General features: G+C 33.2%; 15 protein-coding genes across 15 annotated transcripts; 7 read left to right on the top strand and 8 right to left on the bottom strand.

The window, feature by feature from the left end:
- Positions 1–255: 255 nt before the first annotated feature.
- ITR1 (myo-inositol transporter ITR1) lies at positions 256–1,989 on the top strand (the record flags this gene model as incomplete). The annotated part of the gene is made up of 2 exons (XM_019185872.1): positions 256–330; positions 442–1,989. The coding sequence occupies 2 exons, from the start codon at positions 256–258 to the stop codon at positions 1,987–1,989; spliced, it is 1,623 nt and encodes a 540-aa protein (XP_019037423.1).
- Positions 1,990–2,119: 130 nt separating this feature from the next.
- On the bottom strand, positions 2,120–2,677 carry WICANDRAFT_64355 (uncharacterized protein; the record flags this gene model as incomplete). Its single annotated transcript, XM_019183716.1, has 1 exon — positions 2,120–2,677. One exon carries the CDS (start codon positions 2,675–2,677, stop codon positions 2,120–2,122), a length of 558 nt encoding a protein of 185 aa, XP_019037422.1.
- A 149-nt stretch (positions 2,678–2,826) lies between these two features.
- DER1 (derlin) lies at positions 2,827–3,441 on the top strand (the record flags this gene model as incomplete). The annotated part of the gene is made up of 1 exon (XM_019182115.1): positions 2,827–3,441. One exon carries the CDS (start codon positions 2,827–2,829, stop codon positions 3,439–3,441), a length of 615 nt encoding a protein of 204 aa, XP_019037421.1.
- Positions 3,442–4,063: 622 nt separating this feature from the next.
- WICANDRAFT_85300 (pirin family protein) lies at positions 4,064–5,136 on the bottom strand (the record flags this gene model as incomplete). Its single annotated transcript, XM_019185871.1, has 2 exons — positions 4,064–4,092; positions 4,230–5,136. 2 exons carry the CDS (start codon positions 5,134–5,136, stop codon positions 4,064–4,066), a joined length of 936 nt encoding a protein of 311 aa, XP_019037420.1.
- Positions 5,137–5,892: 756 nt separating this feature from the next.
- On the top strand, positions 5,893–7,466 carry WICANDRAFT_80365 (uncharacterized protein; the record flags this gene model as incomplete). Its single annotated transcript, XM_019185054.1, has 2 exons — positions 5,893–5,895; positions 5,949–7,466. The coding sequence occupies 2 exons, from the start codon at positions 5,893–5,895 to the stop codon at positions 7,464–7,466; spliced, it is 1,521 nt and encodes a 506-aa protein (XP_019037419.1).
- Positions 7,461–8,570, bottom strand: WICANDRAFT_34523 (NAD(+) diphosphatase; the record flags this gene model as incomplete). Its single annotated transcript, XM_019182200.1, has 1 exon — positions 7,461–8,570. The coding sequence occupies one exon, from the start codon at positions 8,568–8,570 to the stop codon at positions 7,461–7,463; it is 1,110 nt and encodes a 369-aa protein (XP_019037418.1).
- Positions 8,571–9,431: 861 nt separating this feature from the next.
- On the top strand, positions 9,432–13,507 carry WICANDRAFT_64350 (uncharacterized protein; the record flags this gene model as incomplete). Its single annotated transcript, XM_019183715.1, has 4 exons — positions 9,432–11,335; positions 12,403–12,499; positions 12,558–12,975; positions 13,041–13,507. 4 exons carry the CDS (start codon positions 9,432–9,434, stop codon positions 13,505–13,507), a joined length of 2,886 nt encoding a protein of 961 aa, XP_019037417.1.
- A 339-nt stretch (positions 13,508–13,846) lies between these two features.
- Positions 13,847–15,157, top strand: CDS1 (phosphatidate cytidylyltransferase; the record flags this gene model as incomplete). The annotated part of the gene is made up of 1 exon (XM_019182171.1): positions 13,847–15,157. One exon carries the CDS (start codon positions 13,847–13,849, stop codon positions 15,155–15,157), a length of 1,311 nt encoding a protein of 436 aa, XP_019037416.1.
- Positions 15,158–15,298: 141 nt separating this feature from the next.
- WICANDRAFT_101488 (uncharacterized protein) lies at positions 15,299–16,452 on the bottom strand (the record flags this gene model as incomplete). Its single annotated transcript, XM_019180323.1, has 2 exons — positions 15,527–16,452; positions 15,299–15,491 (listed from the first exon to the last, which is right to left on the bottom strand). Exons 1-2 carry the CDS (start codon positions 16,081–16,083, stop codon positions 15,299–15,301), a joined length of 750 nt encoding a protein of 249 aa, XP_019037415.1. The 5' UTR covers positions 16,084–16,452.
- A 36-nt stretch (positions 16,453–16,488) lies between these two features.
- Positions 16,489–17,589, top strand: WICANDRAFT_80359 (uncharacterized protein; the record flags this gene model as incomplete). Its single annotated transcript, XM_019185053.1, has 1 exon — positions 16,489–17,589. One exon carries the CDS (start codon positions 16,489–16,491, stop codon positions 17,587–17,589), a length of 1,101 nt encoding a protein of 366 aa, XP_019037414.1.
- Positions 17,590–18,290: 701 nt separating this feature from the next.
- On the top strand, positions 18,291–19,637 carry CAD1 (Cad1p; the record flags this gene model as incomplete). The annotated part of the gene is made up of 1 exon (XM_019180992.1): positions 18,291–19,637. A coding segment is annotated over one exon (1,347 nt), but the record flags the coding sequence as incomplete, so codon positions are not given.
- Positions 19,638–20,061: 424 nt separating this feature from the next.
- WICANDRAFT_64345 (acyl-CoA-binding domain-containing protein) lies at positions 20,062–21,160 on the bottom strand (the record flags this gene model as incomplete). The annotated part of the gene is made up of 3 exons (XM_019183714.1): positions 20,062–20,894; positions 20,954–21,079; positions 21,145–21,160. 3 exons carry the CDS (start codon positions 21,158–21,160, stop codon positions 20,062–20,064), a joined length of 975 nt encoding a protein of 324 aa, XP_019037412.1.
- Positions 21,161–21,956: 796 nt separating this feature from the next.
- On the bottom strand, positions 21,957–22,454 carry WICANDRAFT_80356 (60S ribosomal protein uL11; the record flags this gene model as incomplete). The annotated part of the gene is made up of 1 exon (XM_019185052.1): positions 21,957–22,454. One exon carries the CDS (start codon positions 22,452–22,454, stop codon positions 21,957–21,959), a length of 498 nt encoding a protein of 165 aa, XP_019037411.1.
- Positions 22,455–23,075: 621 nt separating this feature from the next.
- On the bottom strand, positions 23,076–25,007 carry MAK10 (Mak10p; the record flags this gene model as incomplete). Its single annotated transcript, XM_019180961.1, has 2 exons — positions 23,076–24,587; positions 24,621–25,007. Coding segments are annotated over 2 exons (1,899 nt in total), but the record flags the coding sequence as incomplete, so codon positions are not given.
- Positions 25,008–25,227: 220 nt separating this feature from the next.
- Positions 25,228–26,119, bottom strand: WICANDRAFT_70153 (uncharacterized protein; the record flags this gene model as incomplete). Its single annotated transcript, XM_019184194.1, has 1 exon — positions 25,228–26,119. Exon 1 carries the CDS (start codon positions 25,795–25,797, stop codon positions 25,228–25,230), a length of 570 nt encoding a protein of 189 aa, XP_019037409.1. The 5' UTR covers positions 25,798–26,119.
- Between the last annotated feature and the right edge of the window lie 548 nt (positions 26,120–26,667).

The following is a 26,667-nucleotide window of genomic DNA, read 5'->3' as shown; positions in this document are numbered from 1 at the left end:
GATACATTCTTAGAATACAATAAATACAATACAATTATCAAATAACCAAATAACCAAATAACCAAATAATATTAACTAATTCATTAACTAATATTAATCCAATTTCTATCACAAGCCAATTGCTGACATAATACTTCCACAGGAATTAAAAACTGTCACACGAAAAAAACAGGAAAAAGCTTTATCAAATTAACATCAACAAACTCAATAACAACTTCATCAACAAATCCATCTTCAACTCGCTGGTCACTCGCTATGTCTCTATTCAACGACAAGAAGGACTTCAAGACAGTCAAGACCGACTTCCAACAGAAGCACTCCGACCAGGAAGTGTTGATCAACACAACTACAACTTCAGACGATGATATCCATGAATCAAACAACAACCACGATGATGACCCTTCTAAAAACATCCAAATCAAACTACCAGTCAACGACGAGGACGACACCTCCATCCTCATGACCTTCCACAACACAAAACCTTCACCTTTGATCATCGTCCTCACTATCATCTCCTCAATCTCTGGATTCATGTTTGGTTACGATACAGGTTATATATCATCTGCACTAGTTGCCATCGGGACAGATTTGGACAATAAAGTGTTGACATATGGTGAAAAGGAAATGATCACTGCTGCCACTTCGTTGGGGGCCTTGATCACCGCGACTATGGCTGGTCTTTCTGCTGATTTCTTTGGTAGAAAACCAACTATAATGAGTTCAAATATCTTGTTTTTAGTCGGTGCTGCCCTACAATGTGCTGCTCATACTTTCTGGGTCATGACCGTGGGGAGATTCATCATGGGGTTTGGGATTGGGATTGGTTCCTTGGTGTCTCCTTTATTCATTAGTGAGATTTCTCCATCAAGATTCAGAGGTCGTTTAACTGTTATTAACTGTCTTTGTATCACTGGTGGTCAATTAGTCGCGTATGGTTGTGGTGCTGGGTTGACCCATGTTACTCATGGTTGGAGAATCCTTGTCGGTCTAAGTTTGATCCCTGCTGCTATCCAATTCTTTGTGTTTTTTTGGTTACCAGATACTCCAAGATATTATATAATGAAGGGTCAATTGGAGAAAGCTTGTGCAGTTTTGAAAAGAACCCATTTAGACTCGACTGAGGAATTGATTGAATTGAAAGTTCAGGAATTATCACGTTTGAATAATCAAATCCCTGGTTCAAATATCTTGATCCAAACTTGGAATGCTATAAAAGAAGTTCATAGAGTTCCTTCAAACTTAAGAGCTTTAATAATCGCGTGTGGATTACAAGGTATTCAACAATTCACTGGTTTCAATTCATTAATGTATTTCAGTTCCACAATTTTCGAAACTGTGGGATTTAAAGATTCCACCGCAGTGTCCATTGTTGTTGCAGGTACGAATTTCGTCTTTACAGTTATTGCATTCTTCATTATTGATTGGGCTGGTCGTCGTTTGATGTTATTGTTAGCTATCCCGGGTATGATTGTTTCATTAGTTGTCTGTGCAATTGCATTCCATTTCCTAGGTGTTAAATTTGATGGTGGTGAAGCAATTGTCGAATCAAGTGGAATCTCAGGTTGGGGGATTGTTGTTATCATTGGTATGATTTTATTCGTGGCAACTTATGCTATTGGGATTGGTAATGTTCCATGGCAACAATCTGAATTGTTTCCTCAATCAGTTAGAGGTATTGGTACTTCATTTGCCACTGCAACTAATTGGGCAGGTTCTTTAGTTATATCTTCAACTTTCTTAACAATGTTGAGAAACATTACACCACCAGGGACATTTGCATTATTTGCTGCATTATGTGCAGTTTCTTGGGTTTTCGTTTGGTTTTGTTATCCTGAATTGAGTGGGTTAGAATTGGAGGAGACTCAACAATTATTAACTGGTGGGTTTAATATTAAAGCCTCTAAAATTTTGGCTAAAAAGAGAAAATCTCATATCGATGTGGAAAATCAAATTAAAGCATCACATGAGATTGTTAATCATGTTAATTGAAGGTTATGATAATATTTATAGATGTTTATTTTTTAGTTCTTATTTTTAATATTTAATGAATTCTTTCTACGCAATTAAACCACCATGTACAATATTAATCATTAAATAAACATATGGGGCCCAGCCCTATCTAAAACTCACTCCTACTCTTTTTATGATTCTTTAGAAACCAACCACCAGGACTTCCAAAACTATTATTCTTACCATGCTTAAACCATTTCTTCCTCTCCGGTATTTCAAAATCCTCATTCTGTACATACACACTATATCTATTCCCCTGCAACTTGGACACACCACCTTGCGGCAATTCATTAATCTTGACATCTTTGAAAATATCCACCCTGGAGCCCGTTGGCGTGCTTGGTGAAGAATTAACCACGTTGAAATTCCTCAAAGATGGGAACTTGTAAGCAGGTATGGACATTGTGTGCTTATGAGACCTCGTGAAGGTGGGAGGTCTGACAGGGGTGCGAGGAGCTGAGCTTATTTGGTCTAGGTAGGATTGTTCGTTTGGTGATAGTTGTAAAGAGTTTAGTAATGGAGATTCATGTTCTGATTCTGAATCTGAAGATGGTGGGTTTATTAAGGGAGTGGAAGGATTGGCTCTTGCTGAGGAGCGTGGTGGAGGTGTTGCCGGTGGTGCTATTGACGTTGCAGGTGTCAGAGGTGACGATGAGAGTGAGTCCATCTCTTTGTGAAGTTGTTTTGTGAGTTTTAATGGTGAGTATTAAATAAATGTTTGTTTTGGTTTGGTTTTTTTCAATTTGAGAATGTTAAAAAAAGAACACCAAAACCAAAACTACACCCAAAATCAAGATCAAAATACCGTTTAAAAAAATGGAAAGAATCCCAGTCAATTGGATCACGGATATCCCAATCGTCACTAGAACATGGACAGTCTCCATCTTGCTCACCTCCGTTTTGGTGGACTCCAACATCATTAAATTACATGATATAATACTGACTCCAAATTTGATCAGACAACAACCATGGAGATTAATAACATGTTTCTTATTCATGGGTCATTTTGATATCAATTTAGTACTCTCTTTATATTTGATAGTCCAGTACTCGAGACAATTGGAGGAATCTTTTAATAGAACTCGTGATTATTTATGGTTTATTACAACGTGTTCAATTTTATTAATTTTATATTCAACTTATATTAGAAATTTAGGATTTTTGGGCAATTTCTTAAATGAAGCATTGAATTATATATGGAGTAGACAAAACCCAGATGTCATGATGGGGTTTTTAGGATTGATTGAGTTTAAAGCTGGATATCTAAGTTTTTTATTAATATTTATGAGTTTTTTAAGAAACCCATCTGGTTGGGATTATAAATTAGAATTGGCCCCATTCTTTATTGGTCATGTTGTGTTTTATTTTGATGCAGTTTGGGCAAAAGTGTTTGGGTTTAACCCTTTAGCTGCACCATGGAATTGGTTATAGGAATGGGATATCATCTTGTTGCTCTGTTGAGATGTGTTGTTCCGGTTCAAGGATTGGTGGTTTAATGTCATAAAATTCATAAAATTTTGTCATGTCTTGGTCATCAGTTTGCAATGTTTCAATTAGTTTTAAATCATGTTCATTATATTCATCAAGGTTTGAAGTTAAGATCTTTATTGTCTTTAAATCTATATTAAAATTTTGCAAAATTTGAAATTTATTTATGGTTTCAACTTGTTGTTGTAAAAAATCCACATTTTGCAAATTGCTAGTCACTGAATTGCTTATATTTTCAATCTTGGTATTTAAACTATTTTTAGTTTTGCATTTTGGAGAATTATATGAAGGCCTTAGACTATTTATTTTACGTTTAATCATTGAAGTTGTATAATTTGAATATGATCCAAGTTTTAGCTTTTTCAGTGGAGGTTGTTGTTGCTGCTGTTGCTTAATTGCTTCTAGAGTATAATCATGATGATTGTCGTCTTCTAGTTTCACTATTGGTATATTCACTTTAGTGGATTGAGATCTTGTACGAGCCATTTGTCGGTGTTGTTGTTTACTAAATTCTTTTAGAGATGAGCTTCGAAAATTTTTTGTATACAGTGATTTTTGCGTGTCTCTACCCAAAAAAAAATATATGTGTCAAAACTTTTTCAATTAAAGATATAAAAAATCTATACAAAAACCATTAAAATTGCTAATAAATAAATAGAAAATTATGAATATTATGAGATTTGATTATAATTCGTCTTTGTGGATCTTTATTTTTCTCTCTGGTAACTCACCATTAACTAAATCTTCTTCTTTAACACCACTAGCAATACTAGATGCGAATCCTCTAGCTCTTTCAAACCCATTTTGACCAGTTTGATAATTCATAAATACTTCATACATCTTTTCACGAGAAGTTTCCACAAATGGACCATGTTGAACAATTGGTTGATCTAATTTTTGACCACCAATTATAACAAATCTTGCAGTTTCTTTAGCATCTGCTGGAACTTTACCAACAACTCCATCACCATCAGTGTTGAAAAACACTGCATTGTATTGTTTAATTGGAGTATCATTTATAGAGATACTACCATCCATAACATATAAAAACACATTGAAATCCTTTGGGAATTCTTGTTGGAACTCACCACCTGGAGCAACTTCAAAATCATAATAATCAATTGGAGTATAAGCTAATTCTTTAACAGATTCAGTACCATAAGATTTCCCACTAATGACTTTAACAGTAACTTTATCATTTGGTTTAACAACAGGGATCTCTTTAGCTCTTAAATCTCTATAACGAGGTTCACAATTCTTCAATTCTTTTGGTAGATCAACCCATAGTTGCATACCAGTGACAGGTTTACCATCTTCAGCAGCAACAGGGATTTCACTATGCACAATACCTTTACCAGCAGTCATGAATTGTAAATCACCTGGGTTTAAAATCCCCTTGGAACCAGTGAAATCTTCATGGGCGAATTTCCCACTGATTAGATAAGTGATTGTTTCTTGACCATGATGAGGATGATCTGGGAACCCAGCTGGAGGTGAAACGTTGAAATGATCCAACATTAAGAAAGGTGTGAAATTACGAACTTGCATCGTACCTATTGATCTTCTAACTTTTGCACCAACACCTTCTTCTTGTGCAACAGCAAGGAAATATTTGAGGATTGATCTTGGAGAAACCATTTCTGACATTTGATATAATAGTTTGATTTAAACTTGATTTGATTATTCCCAAAATTCAAATTCAAATGAATAAATTGCGGATTTGTTCACTTTTATACTCGTTTGCCCAACTGTTTAGTATAGACCCTCTAGAACTGCAACCTCATCTGCTTACATAACACATAGTTAAGAACTCATTAAGCCCTGAGAAATCCCTTTAAAACCGATACATTATTCATTTTTAGTAAGATGACGAGGTTGTTATTAACAAAAAATTGATTGGTGAATTAATAAGAGATGGTGAATTTTGAGGAATATAATGGATTTATAATGGGTTATGAGAAGATGTATCATCAGTTGGTAATAGAAATCACAGTCTGACTCATATTAGTGTTGATTATGGGAACTTAGTGAATTATTAGACGTTGAGTCCTTGACCGGTACAGGTGATACAGCTGTCAGTGAAATGGCTAAACACCGTTGAAGAGGGCTTTGGAGGTTATAGAATCAATAACAGATGAGATTATAATGAGATTATAGGTTCAATTATAGATTACAGATTATCTGAATATGACTAGATCGAATGGCTGAATAGCCGTTGTCCCTTGATTGGATGGGCTCATCAATTGCCCAACTTTACACCTTCTTCAATTTAAGATTATGCATCCATCTTCGACTCAGGTGTCGTCGAATGAATCATCGATGAGCTATAAAACTGCCAAACAATCCATCTTGACCATTCCCAACACCTTTTTTCTTCCTCAGGATCAATCAATAATGGTGAGTGTTAAATCATACCCATAATCACAACACATTTTCTAACCCATCACCAGTCGTCGTTAATCCTACGTCGTTTCCAAAGCACATTCTCAAGACAATTGGCTAAGACAATCCCAATAACATTACCAAATGGCCTGAAATATAATCAACCAACAGGTTTATTCATCAATAACAAATTTTATGAAACTAATGAATCAAAGATAAAAGTTATAAACCCTTCAACTGAACAAGATATAGTTTCAGTATCATCTGCAATTAAAACAGATGTTGACTTTGCAGTGGACTCAGCTGAACTAGCTTTCCAACATTGGTCCAAGACTGATCCATTATATCGTGCTAAATTATTAAACAACCTAGCATTGAAAATTGAAGAAAATTTCGAAATTATGGCATCTATCGAATCAATGGATAATGGTAAAACTTTGGCATTAGCCAAAGGTGATGTCCAATTAGTTATTGATTATTTCCGCTCCACTGCAGGTTATTGTGATAAATTAGATGGTCGTTCAATTTCTGAAAATGGATATATGAACTTCACAATCAGGGAACCTTTAGGAGTTGTTGGACAAATCATCCCATGGAATTTCCCATTATTAATGTTGAGTTGGAAAATTGCACCAGCGTTAGCAACTGGTAATACTGTTGTTTTGAAACCTGCTAGTGATACTCCTTTAAATGCATTGTTTTTCGCAAATTTGGTTAAAGAGGCAGGTATACCTGATGGTGTTGTGAATATCTTGCCAGGTAGTGGACGTACGTGTGGTGAAGCAATTTTACAACATCCAAAGATTAGGAAAATTGCATTTACAGGTTCAACAAGCATTGGAAGAGATGTAATGGTTGCAGCTGCAAAGAGTAATTTGAAAAAAATCACATTGGAATTGGGTGGGAAATCTCCAAATATTGTATTGGAGGATTGTGACCAGGACAAGACATTACAGATTTTAGTTGATGGTATTTTCAAAAATGCTGGACAAATTTGTTCAAGTGGTTCAAGAATTTATATCCAGGATAGTATTTATGATGAAATGTTGATAAAATTTAAAAATTATATTGAAAATGAAATTAAAGTTGGGGATCCATTCAATTCTGAAAATTATCAAGGTGCTATAACTAATAAATCACAATTCAATACAATTTTGTCATATATTGATATTGGTTTAAAATCTGGTCATGCTAAATTATTAACAGGTGGTGAAAGAATTGGTGATGTTGGATATTTCATCAAACCAACAGTTTTCTATGATGTTGAACAAGATTCTCAAATTAATAAAGAGGAAATATTTGGACCAGTGGTGACAATTTCAAAATTTTCTTCAATTGATCAAGTTGTCACCATGGCTAATGATTCAGAATTTGGATTAGGTGCAGGTATCCAAACTACAAATTTATCAAAAGCTTTACAAATTGCTCAATTGATCAAGAGTGGAACCGTTTGGATAAACACTTATAATGATTTCAGTCCAAATGTTCCATTTGGTGGTGTTAAACAAAGTGGATTTGGTAGAGAAATGGGTCAAGAAGCACTAGATAATTATACACAAGTGAAAGCTGTTCGTATAAAATTATGAATATATATGATCCACTGCATATTTATATAATTGATAAGCCAATGTCTTATCATTTGGAATACCCATGGAGAATCCATCAATCAGTACAACTAAATCTTTATTCTCTTCACCATTTGTAATTAATTCACGTAGTTTCGAAAAATGTACCCATTGAGCATCTTGTAATTCTTCATCATGATTTAATTCAATTTCATTTTGATTCTCTGCAACATATCCAATACAACCAATCATTATATTTGTTGGGAATGGCCATGGTTGAGATTGAACAATTTCAACTTTGTCAATTTGCAACCCACTCTCTTCCCAAACTTCTCTCCTAACTGCATTTTCAATACTTTCACCAGGTTCTATAAAGCCTGCAATACAGGTATACATCCCCTTGGGGAATTTGGAATTTCTTGTAAATAATACATGGTCATTATGCACAACACAAGTGATTAAAACAGGGTCCAATCTTGGGAATGAAGCATTTGAAACAGGAGCTGTTTTCACAGGACACTTGATCTGTTCAGAACTTGAACATAACAATTCAGAACCAGCATGGATAGGGATTGTTGATGATCCACAACCTTGGCAATGTTTTGTTGATTGTAACCAGTTTAAATACATTTTAGCCTGTGATATAATAGATGCATCATGATTAGATAAATGGGTGTTGATTTCTTCTCTTGTTTGCAATTCTAATAGAGCCGGCTCTGAAGTGATTGATGATAATTTATGATCTTGTAATTCAATTGCGAAAAAGGGGATTCCTGAATATTGTTTATATTTGAATGGTGAATAATGCTTATTGGATAATCCCAAGAAATGACATAATAATGGTGGGTTACTGGATTTTGAATTTGAATCTATCCAAGAATCTAATACTTGACGGAATTTATAATCAACTTGTGAATAGTTTGAAGTGTATAATTGATTATCTTTAACTATTGGATTTGAATTGTTCAAAAAGATGATTTTAGAATATGGGGATGTTAGGGCATTAGCAATGAAGATTGGATCTTTTCTTAGGAAGGATAATCTGTTTAATGAGTTTTCACCAAAGTATATTGTGGATTGTGATAAGTATGAAGATGATGATGAGAATAGTCGCTTTAGGATCATGATGTCAGTTGGTGAAGGTTAATCTTGATGTTAAAGGTTCTCGATACTGTTTTTTTTTTCAGTTGGAATAGGTCTATGATCTCATCTATGTAATTAGGTTTATTGAGTTAATCCAGATGATTTGGTAGTGTGGGTCTAAGAGGATATGCTGAGTGATTATGGTTCTTGGATTAAGTTTGCACAGGCCCGTTGAAGGAGGTTTGACGAAGGTTGAAGGTCTCGAGATGAGGTGAAATATTCATTAATACCCACGACTTTATTGGTGAATACATGGACTAGGAGACATCAAGGAGATGATATAATAGAAAAACCATATAATATAATAGATTAACCAATACCAATACAAGTAATACCACCACCACCACCAATCCTTCGTAACTCAGTCATATCCTCTGTAGCCTATATCCTAACTTTAACCTTACTATAGGACATGTCCACAAACGGAGTATTACCGCATTCTGCCATTATCCTCTTTTTTTTCCTTTTTTTTTTTTTGGTCTGTTTCTTTTTCCAAAGAAAAAAAAAGTGTTGAAATTTGAATTCAAAAGACAACGAAAGGGAATTTGGATATTTATAACAACAAGTTTGTTTATTTCTGTTGTACCATTTTTACTCCATACTATTGCCATACTATTACCATACTGTTATCACACTATTACTATTATCACTATCATCACCACCAAATAAATATACCCACTGCTTTGCAACTACGGAATTAGCCTTAATATTAGAGTCATTCCACTCCTGAATATTACCATCATCATGAACTCCCAGTTAAACAACAACCAGGACAACAACGACCAGATCTTTTCAGAGGAAAACACCTTCAGAACAGTCTTCTTCGACTCCTCCAAAAGAGTCATGCCTCAGGCACCCACTGCAACTCAGGAGTCCACCCATGCCAAAAGAGCTAGATTGGATTCTACAATATCGTTAAATCAACCTCCAACTTCAACTCCAACAAACACCAACTCAACAACTACAAACACTGATCAAGTCAACTCTGTTATCTCTGCTGGTCCGTCTACTCCATCTGCTACAGCTCATATTCATCATCATCACCATCATCCTATCCCTCATTCCACAACTGCTTCAAATGACTCTACCGAAGATGGCAAATTAGATATACCCCCATTATCATTTGAAACTAGTCAAAACTCATTCATATCCACTCCAACTGCATGTCCCTCTTTAGAAGAAGACCATCATCATCATCACATTATTGAAAAGAAAGTTCAAGTTGTTGTGCCACCATCAACTACTACCACAGCATCATCATCAACAAATCAAAAAAGAAAACATAAACCATCATCTTCCAAAATACGTAAATATAGATCAAGATCATTACCAAACATTTTATTCTCATCTAAAAACTTGGATTTCTTCCAATCCAAAATCAAGGATCCATCAACTACAAACATATTCTCCACAACTACATCAACAACATCAACTCCACCAGCACCTTTACCACCAGTAAATATTCAATCATTACGTGAAATCGACCTGGCTGAAATTTTGAAAAACCCTCAACTAAGACATGATATTTTATTTGACCCACAATTACAATTCAGACCAAATCTTGATGGTGAAAGAGGTCGTCGTAAAAAAGTCACTTATGATAAATATTGGTCAGGAGTTCAATTAGAAATTGAAGAATATTATCAAAATCAACATGTTTTTTCTAAAAATTCATCAAGGTTACCAAATCTGTTTCAAACACTAAGAGATATTTTGATTTCATTATTACCTTCTAAAGATAAACAAACGGTTATTGATGTTTTAGATATTGAACTAATCATGCAACAATTATCAAACCATTCATTAGATTTCGTTAAGCTGGCTAATTGGTTATCATCTATTTTCAAATCACATTGTGCACCAATGAGGGATTCTTGGGTTGATGAAATGTTGACGAAATTTGTCGAAGCTGATGAATCAAAATCTGTTTTAAAATTAGTTGAAGGTTTAAGAATGATTTTCACAATCTTGGAAGCTATGAAATTAGATGTTGCAAACCATCAAATTAGAATCTTAAGACCTGTCCTAGTGGAGACTGCTGTGGAATTTGAAAGAGATTATTTCTTACAAATGATTGCTCGTTGTAAATTAGATATATCAGATTCTGTTAAATGGTTCCAACAGTTCAACAATAGTGAAACCACACCAAGAATCATTACAACACAAGCAATATTATCATTATTATCATGTTCCAAAATGGTTAGTGAATTCCCATCATCATTAGCATTTGATCACGCAAGATTAATTGTCCTTAGAGCAAATGTTCGTCAAGTTGTTTGTTTACAACTATGCATTGCCCTTTTCAAACAACTTTGCCATCAATCTAATAATAATCAATTAATCACAAATGAATCAATAGAATCACTCAAGAAGGAAATCTTGGCTTTAATCACTGATGAAAATGGTAATGTCAAATGGACAAGAAATATAGGTGCAATCGCCTTACAAATATCTAGACGTTCAAATCCTTTAATGATTATACCTAATGAAAAAACTGTGGAATTTGCATTTTCTTGGTTGATTAAACAAACTCAACCTTCTTCACAAGTTTATTCATTAATGGAACAACGAGTCTTCAATATTATTAAAGAGAAAGTTGTTGATTTAGAACATGAAAAATTAAACAATGTCATGCCTGTTAGTGGGAATGGTAATGTTGCTGTTGCTAGTGCTACTACTACCACTACCACTACTAATGAAGAGGATGATATTGGTTCTATTGCTTCAAGAATTTCATTATTGGCCAAGTTTCACTGGAACGTTTTTGGAAGTTATTATACTGTTTCTGAATAAAATATTATTGTTATGAATTAAAAAGGGGGAAGTGCATAGGAGAAAGAAAAAAAGAACTTATTATTATTTATTATGTTAAGGTATTTTTGTGTGTGTTTTTTTATAAGAAAAAATTTTTTTAAGTTGGTTATATGTGTGTTTTTTTGGTTGTTTTTTAAAGAAAGAAATAAAAAAGAGAGAGAGAAAGTGAATGTTTATTATAGTTTTTTAATTTTGTTTTTAAATTTAGTTATTCCAGTTTATTATAATGGTTTTTTTTGTCAATTTCTTAATGCATGAATGGTCATAAATATATTTAATTATTTGTAGGTGTTTTTAGTAACTCGTTAATTGGATGAATTTACATCTTTTTTTGATTGTCGATGTGTATTGAAATCGGTTCTTAGCACAAGGCAGGCGGCCGCAAAAAGCCGACACTTTAAATAAAAGATAGGTTTATTCAACAACGACATGAAAAAGATACCTTGAATAATTGATTATACACTATAGAATGGCCTATTAAATGTACTTATGTATTAATATCTAACATTTTCCAAATTTTTTTCTAGTACAACCTCAAGGTTCTTAATTTGTTTTATGAAATATAGTAAAGGAGGTTGTTAAAGTTAGAATAATTCTATTTGTTTTTCAAAAGTTGTTAAAATCAAACCAAAACACTTAAGTAATAAAAAATTTATAATTTTCTAATTATTTTAATAGTAAAATTAACCTATATTTATTATATAAATTTGAAGATATATTAATTTTAATCTTGAATTGAAAGGCGTGCCCATAACAACTAGCTATCATGAGCTCTATTTTCTCAAATTTATAAGAAACAACAGCATTTTTAATTGATAATAATTCATGAATTACCCTCATCTATTTTCTGTCATTTTATTACACCATTTCAGCACAATTCCACCTCTCAAATCAAACAAAAATGACCTTTTTCCACGTTAAATCATATAAATTTCGCGAAATGCTTCTTTTGTTTATTTTTCACAACGGCAAAAACACTTCAAAACTTGACACATTTCAGAATTTCATTACAAAGAGCTAATAAAAGATCAATTGAAATGGAAAGTAATATAGAGGAAATAATCAAGACTCCACAATGGTCAGATCAGAAGGAAAACGTGAGTTTAGTTATATACTCTTTCCTAGAAATGATGATACTAACCAATTTTGTTCCAGCTCATCACAGCTCCATATGATTATTTAACAACAACCCCAGGAAAACATCTACGTACTCTATTGATCCAATTATTCAATACAATATACAAAGTACCACCTATACAGATTGAGCAGATATCCAAAGTGATTGAAATACTACATACTTCGTCCTTATTGATTGATGATATTGAAGATGATTCAAATTTAAGACGTGGTAAACCAACTGCACATTTGATATTTGGGATTCCCTACACTATTAACTCATCAAATTATATGTATTTTAAGGCATTGAATTGTTTATTACAACTGGACCCCAAGTTGGTTGATGTTTTCAATGAAGAAATGTTGAATTTACATAGAGGTCAAAGTCTTGATTTATATTGGAGAGAAAATTTAAGCTGTCCTAGTGAGGAAGAGTACATTAATATGGTTATGAATAGTGAGTAATGTTTGATATACTATGGAGTGAGGAATGTGAGTACTAATTTTTGCTTCTCCCATTAGAAACTGGTGGGTTGTTTAGATTATCTGTTAGAATGATGGAACATTTTAGTCAAGAAGAGACCAAGATCTCTTTGATACCATTGGCTAACCTATTGGGAATAATATATCAAATTAAAGATGATTATAAGAATTTGAAGAATGATGAATTACAATTAAATAAAGGATTTTGTGAAGATATAAGTGAAGGGAAATTATCATTCCCCATAGTACATTCCTTAAATAAGAACCCTATGGATCAAACATTGTTAGGGATCTTGAAACAAAGAACACATAATGATGATATAAAGAAGTTTGCATTGAGTTATTTAGAAAAGACTGATAGTTTTGGATATACCGAAAGAAGTTTGAAATATTTGGGGGATAAAGCTATTAATTTGATTCGAGAAATCATGATTAAAACAGGAGAGAATTCAGATGGATTCAAAAACATCGAGAATCTAGTTTTAAAGTTAATAGAGACGAAATGAATTAAAATGAATTAAAATGAACTAAAATGAATTAAAATGTTGAAATCTTTCATGTGTAAATTTCCACGTTCCAAAGTAAAAAAAAAAAAAAAAAAAAAAAGTAACGAGAAAAAAGGGCAAAAAAAAAAAATTTCTTCGAATCAGTTTGACTTTAAATCTGATTATTGTTGATTGTTTCTTTGCTATCCAAAACAATATAAAGCATTCACAGAGATTCAATAGATTCCAATTGCTTCCTAAATTATCACACTAATTGATCCTGATCAACCCTCAATTCCATATTCTATCCACTGATTGAGTCCTTTCCATAATATAACAATAATACTAGGGGCAAACATAATGGCACCAAAAAAGACTTCTCCAAAGTCTAAGCAAAAAAAGACTTCACCACCAACAACTACAACTACAGCATCAGATATAATAGAGAAGAAACAATCGTCACAGCCGAAGAATGAAGTTCAATTGAGTGAACGTGAAAAGAAGAAACAAAACTTTATTGTTCGAGCAATTTGGACAATTGTTATGTTTTTATTCTTTATTACTATTCTATCACTAGGTCATATATGGACTGTTGTTTTAGTATTCATATGTCAAATCTTGGTTTTCAAAGAATGTATATTTGTTGCTTCACAACCTTCAAAAGAGAAAAACTTGCCATTAACTAAATCATTGAATTGGTATTTCTTATTCACAACAATTTATTACCTTGATGGTGAATCATTTATTCATTCATTCAATCATTTAATTTTTACAAATCAATTCCTTACACCATTAGCTACCCATCATAAATTCTTGAGTTATTGTCTTTACGTTTTGGGATTCGTTTTCTTTGTTGCTACATTACAAAAAGGTCATTATAAATTTCAATTTTCACAATTATGTATTACTCATATGGTTTTATTATTGGTTGTTTTCCAAGCACACCTTATTATCAACAATATCTTTAATGGGTTGATTTGGTTCTTATTACCAGTTTTATTAGTGATCACTAATGATATCATGGCTTATTTATGTGGTATTACATTTGGAAGAACCCAATTGATTGCAATTTCTCCAAAGAAAACTGTGGAAGGTTTTGTTGGTGCTTGGATCTCAACTATTGTTATTGGTATTGTTTTAGCTAAAGTCTTAACAAATTTCAATTACCTAATTTGTCCAGTTAAAGATTTACATGAAAATGTTTTTTCCAATATAGTTTGTGATAAGAATCCAATTTTCATTGCCCAGGATTTTAGAATTCCTCCAATTATTGGTGAAAATATTGGAATTTTCAAAATTACAATTAGACCAATCTATTTCCATACATTAAATTTAGCTTCATTTGCTTCTTTAATAGCACCATTTGGTGGATTTTTCGCAAGTGGATTGAAAAGAACTTTTAAAGTTAAAGATTTTGGTCATACAATTCCTGGTCATGGTGGTATTACTGATCGTATTGATTGTCAATTTTTAATGGGGTCATTTGCTTATTTGTACTATGAAACATTCCTTAGTACTAGTAGAATTAATGTTGGGTCTGTTTTACAGTTGGTTGTTACAAATATGGAACCTAAAGAAGTTTTAGAGTTGGTTAGAAAATTGCACTTATTCCTTTATAATATGGGTGTGATTGATGAGAAAACTTACTCTAAATTGATTCAATTGATTTAGGTGAAGATCAAAATACAGATGGGTATAGAAATAATAATAACATCATTTAATATAATAAGAACTTGTGGATATTGTATTTCTAGGATTGATCAAGCGTGATGTTGCTATACTACAGAATTCTCAAGCAAAAAAAGCATACATTCATAAATATTTTGAGCTGATAATAGACAATGCAAACATGATTAATACATATATAAATGAGTTCAAATGATGTCTCAAAACATCAGACCAAGTGAAATCATCACCTCTTGGATGAATTGGCTCTCTGTGTTTGGCAAAGATTCCATATCTTAATCCAAATTCCAATAAAAGTACATCACCGAACATTTTACAACTTGGAATCATTTTGAAAATAATTCCTGGAAAAACCAAAAAAAGTAAGGAAAGACAATCCTAATCTTGAATTCAGTAAGGTGAAGCAATCCTTTCGGATTATCTAATTTTGAGGTGCTTACTTCAATGTTCAATTCATATGCATGTTCTTCAGTTTGTTGATTCATTTGTCTAACAAATCTTGAACTAAACTTCAACTCATTATCAATGAACAAAATTCCATCTGCAGGTGTCTCAATCTCAGAGATGATCATTAATTTCACTGGTCTGTTGGGTTTTTCATATAGCTCTTTCAACAATTCTTTGGTCATGATTATTTTGAACTTTGAAGTTTTATTACCCATACTTGAATGTCTGGATTCTGTCATCATATAAGCACCTTCTTGTTCTTCAAACCTCATGATCTCCTTGAAGTCATACTTGAGAATACCGTTTGAGTTGTTATTATCCTGGGAAGTACATTGACAATATGCTTGAAGAGTGTAATTGATATTACCAATTTCAATTGATGATGCTCTGAAAAGTCTATCGAGGGTTCCTAACAAACGATAGCGGCGCATAGTTCCAGATGAGTTTGAAGCGGCTACTGTCATTATGAAGAATACAATGCTTGTTGATATTAAGCACCACTTTGGTTTGACCAGAGGTTTGAAATGTTAAAATTCATCTAAAATCATGTTTTTGATTAGACGTCCAAAAAGCCATTATTGGTAATTTCTGCTCAAGAATACAGGCTTACATCACTCTTAATATATATATATCAAAGAGCAGCTAGAAAACAAGATACTAATGTTTGTAGTGAACAGGATAAAGTATAGTAGTAGTACAAAGAGTTCTGTTATAGACTCGGCTTGTAGAGATTATCTTCTCAGCTAATCATCTCATATGATCATTGGGTTTCACCGTGCCCTATAACAACGTAAAAAGTGATCTAATAGTCAATATCAAAGGATTTCTCTCTTCCCAATCAATTCCCATAGGACTCTCAGTAGATAACGATGAAGTTACCAAAAATAACCTTTAGAGGACATGGCTTGATTATCCAATCTAAACTTCCAATGGACATGTCAGCCTCTGAAATCTGGAATAACAAATATCACAGTTATGTTTTACAAAGACACTGTGTTGACAAAGACTCAGATAGGTCCATAGTGTCATCTCGAACCTATACAACCGGGGCTTTCATGGATACACTAGGACTTATTCAATATTTTGAACCACCACCAATTTTTAAAAATCATGGGTTTTTGCTTGATGATTCAATTATAAAAGACCCCGATGAAGATGATAACTTGCCTAATTTCCGAGAATATATTATTCATGGAGGAACTTTTGAATTTGAACGTGATGTCTTTGACAATACAGATGATTATCAAAAGAAGGTTTTCTTAAGTGACAATTGTACGTCTCATAAAAATCTCCCATGTGATTGTGAACATTACAGTGTTTTCCACAAGTTGAAATACTATAGAATGGTTAATGTTTGTCCTGTGAAATCCCTGGAGAGGATCTTGGAAGAATTGAAAAAGAACAAGCATAATAATTGTGTTGATGGCGTTTCAACTGATTTGGTTATTGATAAATCTTTGACATTTGAAAAATTTCAACAAAATGGGTTTTGTTTAAAGATTGAGAAATTGTTTGATGACCCAGATTTCAATATCGAGAGCATCATCTCCAGCTTCATAGGGTTTTTGAAAGAAAGACAGCTTAGTTATATGCCTCCAGAATTCAAGGCCAGTATAGCATTTTGCCATTTGAAATGTCGTGATGGAATTTTTTCGCCAAATGTAAAGACATGCCCAATAACTATAGTTAAGCAAACAAATTGCAGTTTGAGACAACTTTTGTGGTACCTTGTACAAATATTGAGAAGATTAAACAGTATGGTTTTAAGCTTTGGTACCTCTACAGGTCATGTCTCAAGGTTTGAAAAATCCTACCGTATTTTAGACACCATTTTCTTCTTTCCAGAGCCAGCATCGACGAGGAAGGAAAATGACATTGATCCAAATGGAAAGCCTGGTGGGCAAACTGAGAGAGAGAAACCTCATCAAAGATTGTTGAATTCTGATGATGTTGGACACGTTCCATCTTGACCTTTTAATGAATGAAGCAGTGCTGAAAAGTCTGTAGTATACATGTGATTCTTGTTGAGCAGCTGGGGGTTGGCAGTCTGGAGATTAATCATCACATCGTCACTCGATATTATTACTGACAATTTCCAATCGATCCAGAGATGATGCTATACAAAGATTCTAGGCCTTTGACTCATTGAACCCACCCATGTCAAAGTATGAAGTGCTCGTACTCTTCGCTGATGAGGTCTATTCTTTTTGTCTCACCGGTTCTAGAAGGGGATCTAAACCCGTTAACACCTTGTAAAGCCAGGTAACCTCCTGTGATTTGTCATCTCCAGTGGCGAATAATTAATTGACTCGTTTAAGCATCAACTGAATGAATCATCTTGTCTTTAGCCATAACCAGGTGCCATCTAGTTGAATAGCTTTTGGCATTATACCAGGTACTAGTCCCCAATAATCACAACCATAGGGTTCTGCTGCTGCTGCTGTTAGTGAAGGTTACGTTGTTAATTAAAGCTGCTTTGGATTACTAATTGATTGATACCTGTATTATCACCATCTCATCTCATTCAAATACATCACTGCTTTTACCTTTTCACAAGTTTAAACACCCTGCTCAAGATATAATGGCTGACGTGGTACCTAAAAGATTGCTCTCTGAAGAGCTCAGAGAAAGCAGCCAGGAGGCTGACACCAAAAGACAAGAGGATAACAATAAGAAGATTAATAAACCAGGTCGTAAACCTTTAGCTACAGAGCCTAAGAATAAGAGAACTGCTCAAAATAGAGCTGCTCAAAGGGCATTCAGAGAACGTAAAGAGCGTAAATTGAAAGAATTGGAAGAGAAGATTGAAAATTTAGAGGATGAAAAAAAGTCTGCAAATACTGAATCTGAATTTTTAAGATTACAAGTTCAAATGTTGATGAATGAATTAGCTAAACATCGTGGAACTCATGATATAAGTGATTTAAACTTACCAAAAGTTCCAACTCCTGTTGGTAATAGTTATACCAAAAGTATTATTTCATCAAATGATTCAAATGATTCAAATTCTTCAGTCTTTAGTGGTGATGATAACAAATCTTCAAGAACAAATTCTTCTCCATTAGATGATTTCAACACAAAAATGCCTCAACAACCATTTTCATTTGAATTCCCATGGAGTCGTAAAAATTCAACAACAAGTGCTAAAGCAAATAATCAAAACACTAGCTCTGCCCCTGGTTTAGCTTCTGATTCTTCAACTACTTCTTCTGCTGAATCTTCTCCTTTTGAACTATACAATACTGATGATCAACGTGATCTCCCATTATTTACCAAAGTTAAAGAACATCATCAAGGTTTCCAAGATGATGGAAATGATTTCAAATTCAACGAACATTTTGATGAAGGTATAAGTGATTTCTGTAAAGATTTGAATCAAGCTTGTGGTACAAAAGATTGTCCAGTTCCAAAGAAGAGAACATCATCTTCAAGAATTTCAAATGCAAGTACACCATTGACATCTTCTGATGATACTCCAAAGACTACAACAGATAATAATAATAACAATTTGTTGAATTTGAATGATGATCCATTATCCTTCTTGAATAATAATAATGATAATTTCAACACCACTTTTGATCCAACATTAGCTTTTGTCAATGATAATGGATTTGATACATTTTTCAATGAAGGTAATAATGAACAAATACAAGATGATCCATTAAGCTCGTTAACCACTGAAGAATCTATTTATGATCCATTTGGTATATTCAACCAAGCTAAATCTCCACTAGTGGAGAGACGTACATCAACTGCAACTGCTACAAAAGAAACCCCTAAACCAACAGTTAAACAAGAATTGGGAATAGAGGATTATAGTGATGTTGTTCCATTAACAGATGGTAAAATGTTGAAGTGTACTGAAATTTGGGATAGAATCACTGCTCATCCTAAATATAGTGAGATTGATATTGATGGATTATGTACTGAATTAAGATCAAAGGCAAAATGTTCAGATAAAGGTGTTGTGATAGATTATGCTGATGTTAATAATGTGATAAATAACAGTATACCTAAACGTGCTTAGATGAAGATTGTCAAGTTCAGTTTACTCATACTAGAAATTATTATGTGTCATGTTTTGTAACGGTTTTTGGAAATGTCTATAAGGTTTTGTTGTCTTTAATTCTTGGGAGTTCTTGGTTTTTTTTTTATTTGTTGATTAATATTCAACTCTTTTTTTATTTCAATTTGTTCATAGGTTCTTTTAGTTTATTTTTGTTTTATGATGTAAAAATTTCATAAAATCACTAAAAAAATTAGAAAAGGTTACAGTGTCATCTGTACATTAAGGTTATGTAAAAAAAATATTATCAATTATACTATGTTGTTGAATGAATATTGATTAAGTGTCAATTGTAGATATACTAATAACTTCAGTACAGAACAGCTCAACTGTCCATTTGCCCTTAATTTCGTTAAATCATTATCATCATTTCAATTCAATCAATTTCAATATAAAGCCGATTGAAATTCACCAAATTCACTTTATTTAGCAGTTTGAACACCGTGAACAAAAATCTTGTTATTAAACTTTTTTCAACTCCAACATCACCTGCTGTTGTGGACCCACTTTGTCCATTCAATAGGTTAATATCTAACCCATTCTTAAACTTGATAAATTTTATAACACTAATCAATACAACAATATCAATTATAAATCTTTTAACAACACCTCCAACAATTTTTAACAAAATTCTACCAAATCTTTTCAATGTTTCATTTTCAAAGATTCCTTTTGAACCGTATTGATTTGATCTCTTTTTATAATGTCCCTCTTCATCTTTTTTATTATTGATTTGATTCAATTCATCATTGATTCTTCTAAGTGCAACACTAACTTCTTTTTTCAATACAGCAACATCTCTACTGAGATAAGAATTATCCCCATGGCTATTATTATGATGATGATGTCTTATAGAGCTATTGTGTAAAAACCCGCTTCTATCATCCAAGAACGAGTCACCATACAAACTACCACCAAGACTACCAGCTCCTATCAATTGCGGTATTGGTGTCATTGGAGGTGAGGGAGTTGGTATAACATCTTTGATTTGATCCCATAGATATTCCAATTCTCCTAATAATTCACGAGCTTCATGAGTACCACTAGCGTATGTTTTCATAGTATCAATCAAATAAGAAATATACCGACGCTTAGCCTCTGTTTTGCTCAATCCTTCTTCTGATTTCCATGCATCATATTTTCGACGTGCACTTTCGTCTTCTGGCGTTGAACCTATTGGTCTCTCCATTATCCCTTCAACATTTCCCTCTATGAACGTTGTTAGCTGCTTTATCTCAATACCAGGTTCTGGAAACATTTATACTCACCTGTTGCTTGTTTATATAACCCATATAGTCTTATACGATTTTCCACTGGTGGTCTAGGTAAAGATCCATATCCTGATCTGGTGGATAGTGCTCTTATGGTGGAAATTGCCTTCACGAATACACGGTCTTTTGTAAAAGTTAAAAGTTAGTACGATACGAAATCTGGCACTGACAAATCAATATAAACATACCTATTGAATCCGACATGTTCGAATAGACTGGGTTTCTCTTGTTATTCTGTTTGTTTATGTTTTTCCTTTCGATAAAGGATCCCAATATTTTGATTTTGGCAAAGAAAAACAAACTGGAGAAAATGGCAGAAACCGCTGTTCAGCAGTGCCTTTACCGATTTAGTTGAAGCTATTGGTGAAGCAGTTGAAGTTTTTTATATTAGACTATATACTAGAGATTACAATTAATGGATTAATTTACAAGCGAGAGGGTTCCTTTTTAGTGATCAAAGTTGCAAAAAAAAAGAAGCCATCAAGTGATTGTTAATCCAAGTGTAATCCAAAAATTGTTGTGAGTGTGAATGTAATGATGTTAGCTATTGAAATGGACCAATATAACTATCTGGAACCAAAACCGAAGTATTAGTTATATAAAAAGCATATCTTGGTGAGTAAGTAGCAGTTCTCTCTTGTTTGCACCAAAATAGGAACCTAATATAGTTCCAAGGACATATAAATATATCCTTGATTAGGCACCAGAGTGTTGGCAAACTGTCTATACATTTATACAATTTTGAACTCACACACAATTTGGATACACTTGAATAACAACAACAATAATGAACTTTCTTTTTTTAAAAACACTTGATCACTTTCACCCTGATTTAGATGTTTACAAGTGATTTTTAACAAAAAGATTCTCATGAAAACACCCCATTTAATCAATATACATATAATTAAAAGAAACTCCTTCTTCAAAATATTAAAATTCGTTTACCTTCTTTTTTTTGATACCCAATAAAACAATGATCTAAAATTTAGTTAGTTAAAACTTAGTTTTCTGGGATATCAATTTCACCAGCGTTAATAGCTTCAATGATATCATGAGGATTTTTGAAGTTAACTCTAGCACCAACGGATTGAGCAGTACCTAAGATTTCTTTGGTGACTGAAGCTAAAGTTTTACCAAAAGATTTTTCTCTCATTTGTCTAGCAACTTCAATTATTTCTTCTAATGGAATGTTACCAGTGTGTTTAACATTTTTTTCCTTCTTACGATCTCTTGGTGGTTCTTTTAATGCAGTGATAACCAATGATGAAGCAGATGGGACAACAGAGGCAACAGCTTGTCTGTTTTGGATTCTTAATTGAACAGTAACTCTGATACCTTTGAATTTAGTGGTAGCTTTAGCAATATCTTCACCAACTTTTTTTGGGGATAAACCTAAAGGACCAATTTTTGGAGCTAAAGCAGCTGAAGCACCGACTTCACCACCAGTGGCTCTTAGGTAGATAAATTTAACTTCATTTGGATCGAATTTTGGAGGCATTTTGAATGATTCTTTGGATGCTTGGTGTTGAAGTAAAACTAAAACTAGATTGAAATTGTAGTTGAAAAATTGTTTGAATATGCTTTTCCTCAGAATGGGTACTTTTTTTTTCGCTGGTGTGTCCCTTGTCCAAAAATCTCTTAACTATGGGCGGTTTTTCGAATTCGCGAAAGTGCTGATGATTTTTTTTTGTTGTCGTTTTTGGAAATTTTGATTTTTTTGGCGGTGGGGGCAACACAGAAAAGCAGATTTGTTACTGAGGTGTTTGGATGTTAGGGCTGGCAATGCTGATGAGATCACATGACACGATTAGGGCTTACAGGTTAATTAATATACTCGTTTCACATTTCATTACTTTTTAGCCTCCACCTTTACTAATGGGAAGTATCTATGGAATCCTTCTGAAGATACAACAGCTCTATAATCACTTGGACTATTTGCTTCTTGGTTTTTAATAGAAGTCAAAGTAATACCTATAGTACTTTTCTGTAATTCTTTAAACCAATTGATCCAATCTAATTTGTTTAATCTCATTCCAATAGATTTGCTATCTTTTTCAATCTCTTCAACAAAATACTTGATTTGTTCTAATATTGTTGTTTTTATCTCATTCGCCTTCTCTTTGGTGATACTTATATGTTGAATTTCTCTTGTGAAATCATCAAATGTTGGGCATGATGGAACTCCAACTGTAGAGAATGGTTTCATTCTTAAATCATATAAAATTGAATCATCTTTGATGAATGGGAAATCAGGAGTTTTAACATAGCCATTCTTAGTTAGGGATTCCAAGTTGTATAATTGTAAATGGCAAATTCCTCTAAAGATTTGATTTTTAATTATCAAATTCTTGATAACTTCATTTGTTCTCTCCAAAATTGGTAAAATGTTTTCCAATTTGAAGTGATATTTTTCCTTATATCTAGCCTTTTGTTCACCTGATTTCTTTTTCAATTTCTTGCTCATATCTTTAATACTTTCAATTTTATAATTATTGTATTGTGTAATTCTATTCAATAAAGCTTCAATGTGATCAATCAAATAACTTGCATACCAATACATTGATTGATATTCCCAGATTTTATAAACATCCAATTCAAACCCTCTAAGAACAACTTGCAACATTATAAACAACTTTTGATAATAAACCCATGAAGAAATTGGCAATGCTGGTATTGAATTACCTTGTTCGTCTTCAAAATGATCTTTGATTTGGAAGACATTCTCTAATTCCATTTCCAATTCTTCAGAATTAGCTTGTAATGTGTCAAAAAGAACTATTGCTCTTGAAAAATGTTGTCTTTGACGACAAGGATTTTGACTCATTGCACTATACCATTCAAAATATGCAATATTCATTTGTTCCATAAAGCCATTAACTTTGTTTTTTGCAACTAGATTATCAGTATTGAATAAAGCGGCATCACAACATGTAAAAGTTAATAAATCTTCCATTAATAGTTCATCAAATTGTTCATCACCAAGGACTGATCTATCATCTCTTATTAAAAACAATGGGAAAAATGCACGAGAAACTGTATGATGAGACTTATTTGCAAAATTCAAAGTATAATTTTTCAATTCTAAAATATCACTTCTATATCTAACTTCAAATATTTGTTTAAAATCGTTCAACATCAATTCTAATGAAGAGTAATCTTCTTGATTTGGCGATATTAACGATCTTGTTGGTGATCTATTATCTAGCCTTTTTTGTATCCCCAGACTAAATAAACCTGGAATTTCATCAAGTGCATTTAAATAGTCAAGGTTTTGTTGTAGCAATGCACAATTTCTCAATAATGAGTCTAAAACTTCCACATTAACAGTTTTACCATTTGAGTTTCTTGGAATTTTAACACTAAGGAAAAACGGTAAATCAATCAATTTCTTTAATATTTGTAAAATGTTGGTAATTAAAGTTGCATCTTTTTCTCCAGCAAAATGTTTTGATAAGAAATTGATTGAACTTATAATTTCTCCCAAGACTTGATCAGATCCGATTAATGACAAGACATCAAGATTCATATTCTGAGTGTTTATAGCTTCTTCTTCATAGACAACACCACTTTGTCCTAACGTCAAGCTTAATCTAACAAAATGTAAAACCCCCAATACAACACTCCTTAAAACCTTATGAACTAATTGATTTTCCACGTTACCAACTTGTTCAATAGTTTCCTTTGGATCATAAAATTTACAACTAGACAACCCACCCCTGATGTTGTTGGTATAGTTGACCAAAATATTTTCAACATAACGACAACTGAACACTGTGACAGGTAATGAAGCATTGTTCAACCATACAAATACCGATCTAAATATATAATCACTAATATGCAACACTTCTTTCAATGAACGACCTTTTTTGAAATCAAATTGTAGTTCATCTTCACTCAATTCGATCAATCCTGAATCCAATTTATCATTAGTCACTTCAAGAGCATGTGTACCTTCAAATAAAGAGAATGATGGAGATTTAACAACTGTACCAACTTTAAGCTTTTGGGCCTTGGTGAACAATAGTTGAGTAATGTCAGTATACTGCTCATCCTGAGAAGCTTTATCCAGCTTGACGTTATTGAGCGACTCAATTGTCGAGCTCACCATTCTTCTCTTGAGCTGATCGCCTGAACCAGGAACTGACCTTTCGTTTTGTATTGATCTTCTGCACCAGGTGCTTTTTTCGATTTGTTGATGTTTTTTCCTGGAAAAACAACATAGATCCAATTCGCGAATGCCTACAACCATCAAACTCCAAATTATCAGATCTTTATTCAACGAAACGGGACATTTCTGAGCTTTTCGAGGTGGTTCTTCTTTCTTCCTCCATATCAAATCTGTCATCCGAGGAATTGCGCACCAAGTTCTCTTCTTCACTGCTTGTGGCACGGTGTTCGAGCATTTGACGTTGTGAAGCCTCATCAATTGGTTCCTTCAGCAGCATTCTAACCTCAGTGCAAACTTCCTCATCTTCCTCATCAGTATCTTCATCACCAGAATAAGCACAATACTCCTTGTAGTAATTATCTAAGTTGACCGCATATAAAGTACCATCTTTAACGTTATCACCTTCAACTGGAACGAGTGGAGTCTTGATTGATTCAATTGTTTCACCTTCACTTATATCAGGGTCATATCCATCATCAAAACCAGTCACATCAATAAACCCAACTAGCGGGCCTCCAAATACTATATCAATGTTGGCTGATGGTGTACTGGCAATTGGTCCTATTTCCAATTCAGCTTCAGTATATCTCTGGAAAGTTCTATCTCTTGAATTAACAATAAACGGGCCAGGAGTCCTGAAGAATCTAGTGGTGGAAGTTGGAACACTTGGCATTGTCTAGCACAGTATTGAAAAAATAGCTTGAAACCTTTGAGAACATTATCATATAGAAAGATCGCTTTAAATTGAATAAGTATACATCTCTATTTTCCACAAATGAACACAAAAAGAATTTGAACAGATCCAGCTGCAACCAGCTTGAAAAGAGACAAAAGCAACAATGTATAATACCACCATCTATAAGCTCCCAATTATTCAACAAAATCCACTTGATTATTGTCAATTTCTTTTCGTTCAATTCTTTATGTCTCGCTAAAGCCCATTTTAGTAAAGTACTCCAAAGTCCGGGGTTCGGCCCGGTAACCGACGGATTTTGACAGAATATCCTCTACTGTGTGTATATAAGGTAATTCCGATGTTCTATTAATATACATATAATGTTACAATTAGTGGATTCTTGATTCTTCTTATAGTTGATGTGAAATGTTGAGTATTGATGAATTGTGCATAATTGGTTATTCTGGTTATGTAATACCTGACATTCCCCCCCTCATTTCTGAGTATTTATTGAATGTAATAATATTAAATATGATGAAACTTGATTTGGAACTATATTGTGTTGTCTTTTGTTAACCGGTGTTCAATTGGTTGTGATTGAATATGAAAGAATGAGTGAAGTACCTATAGATTTAAAAAGAAATGATTCTTGAATGGTGTGGAGGTTAATGTCTTTTGAATTTCAGGACCTGAGTATTTCTTGGTGAGAAAATCTGAGCAGTTTGAGATACCTGAAATATGATGGAATGTAACAATGTTATCTTCTTTGTAGCATTTAAGTTGTTTAAATCTATTGTAGTGATCTCCAAATAAATTCTTTTGATTGTTTGGTGTTGTTAATGAAGTGATTAATGCTTTATTATCATT

The sequence above is a fragment of the Wickerhamomyces anomalus genome (assembly GCF_001661255.1).
Source record: "Wickerhamomyces anomalus NRRL Y-366-8 unplaced genomic scaffold WICANscaffold_5, whole genome shotgun sequence".
NCBI classification, from domain to species: Eukaryota; Fungi; Ascomycota; class Saccharomycetes; order Phaffomycetales; family Wickerhamomycetaceae; genus Hansenula; species Hansenula anomala.
This window is presented reverse-complemented; position numbering and strand designations above follow the sequence as displayed.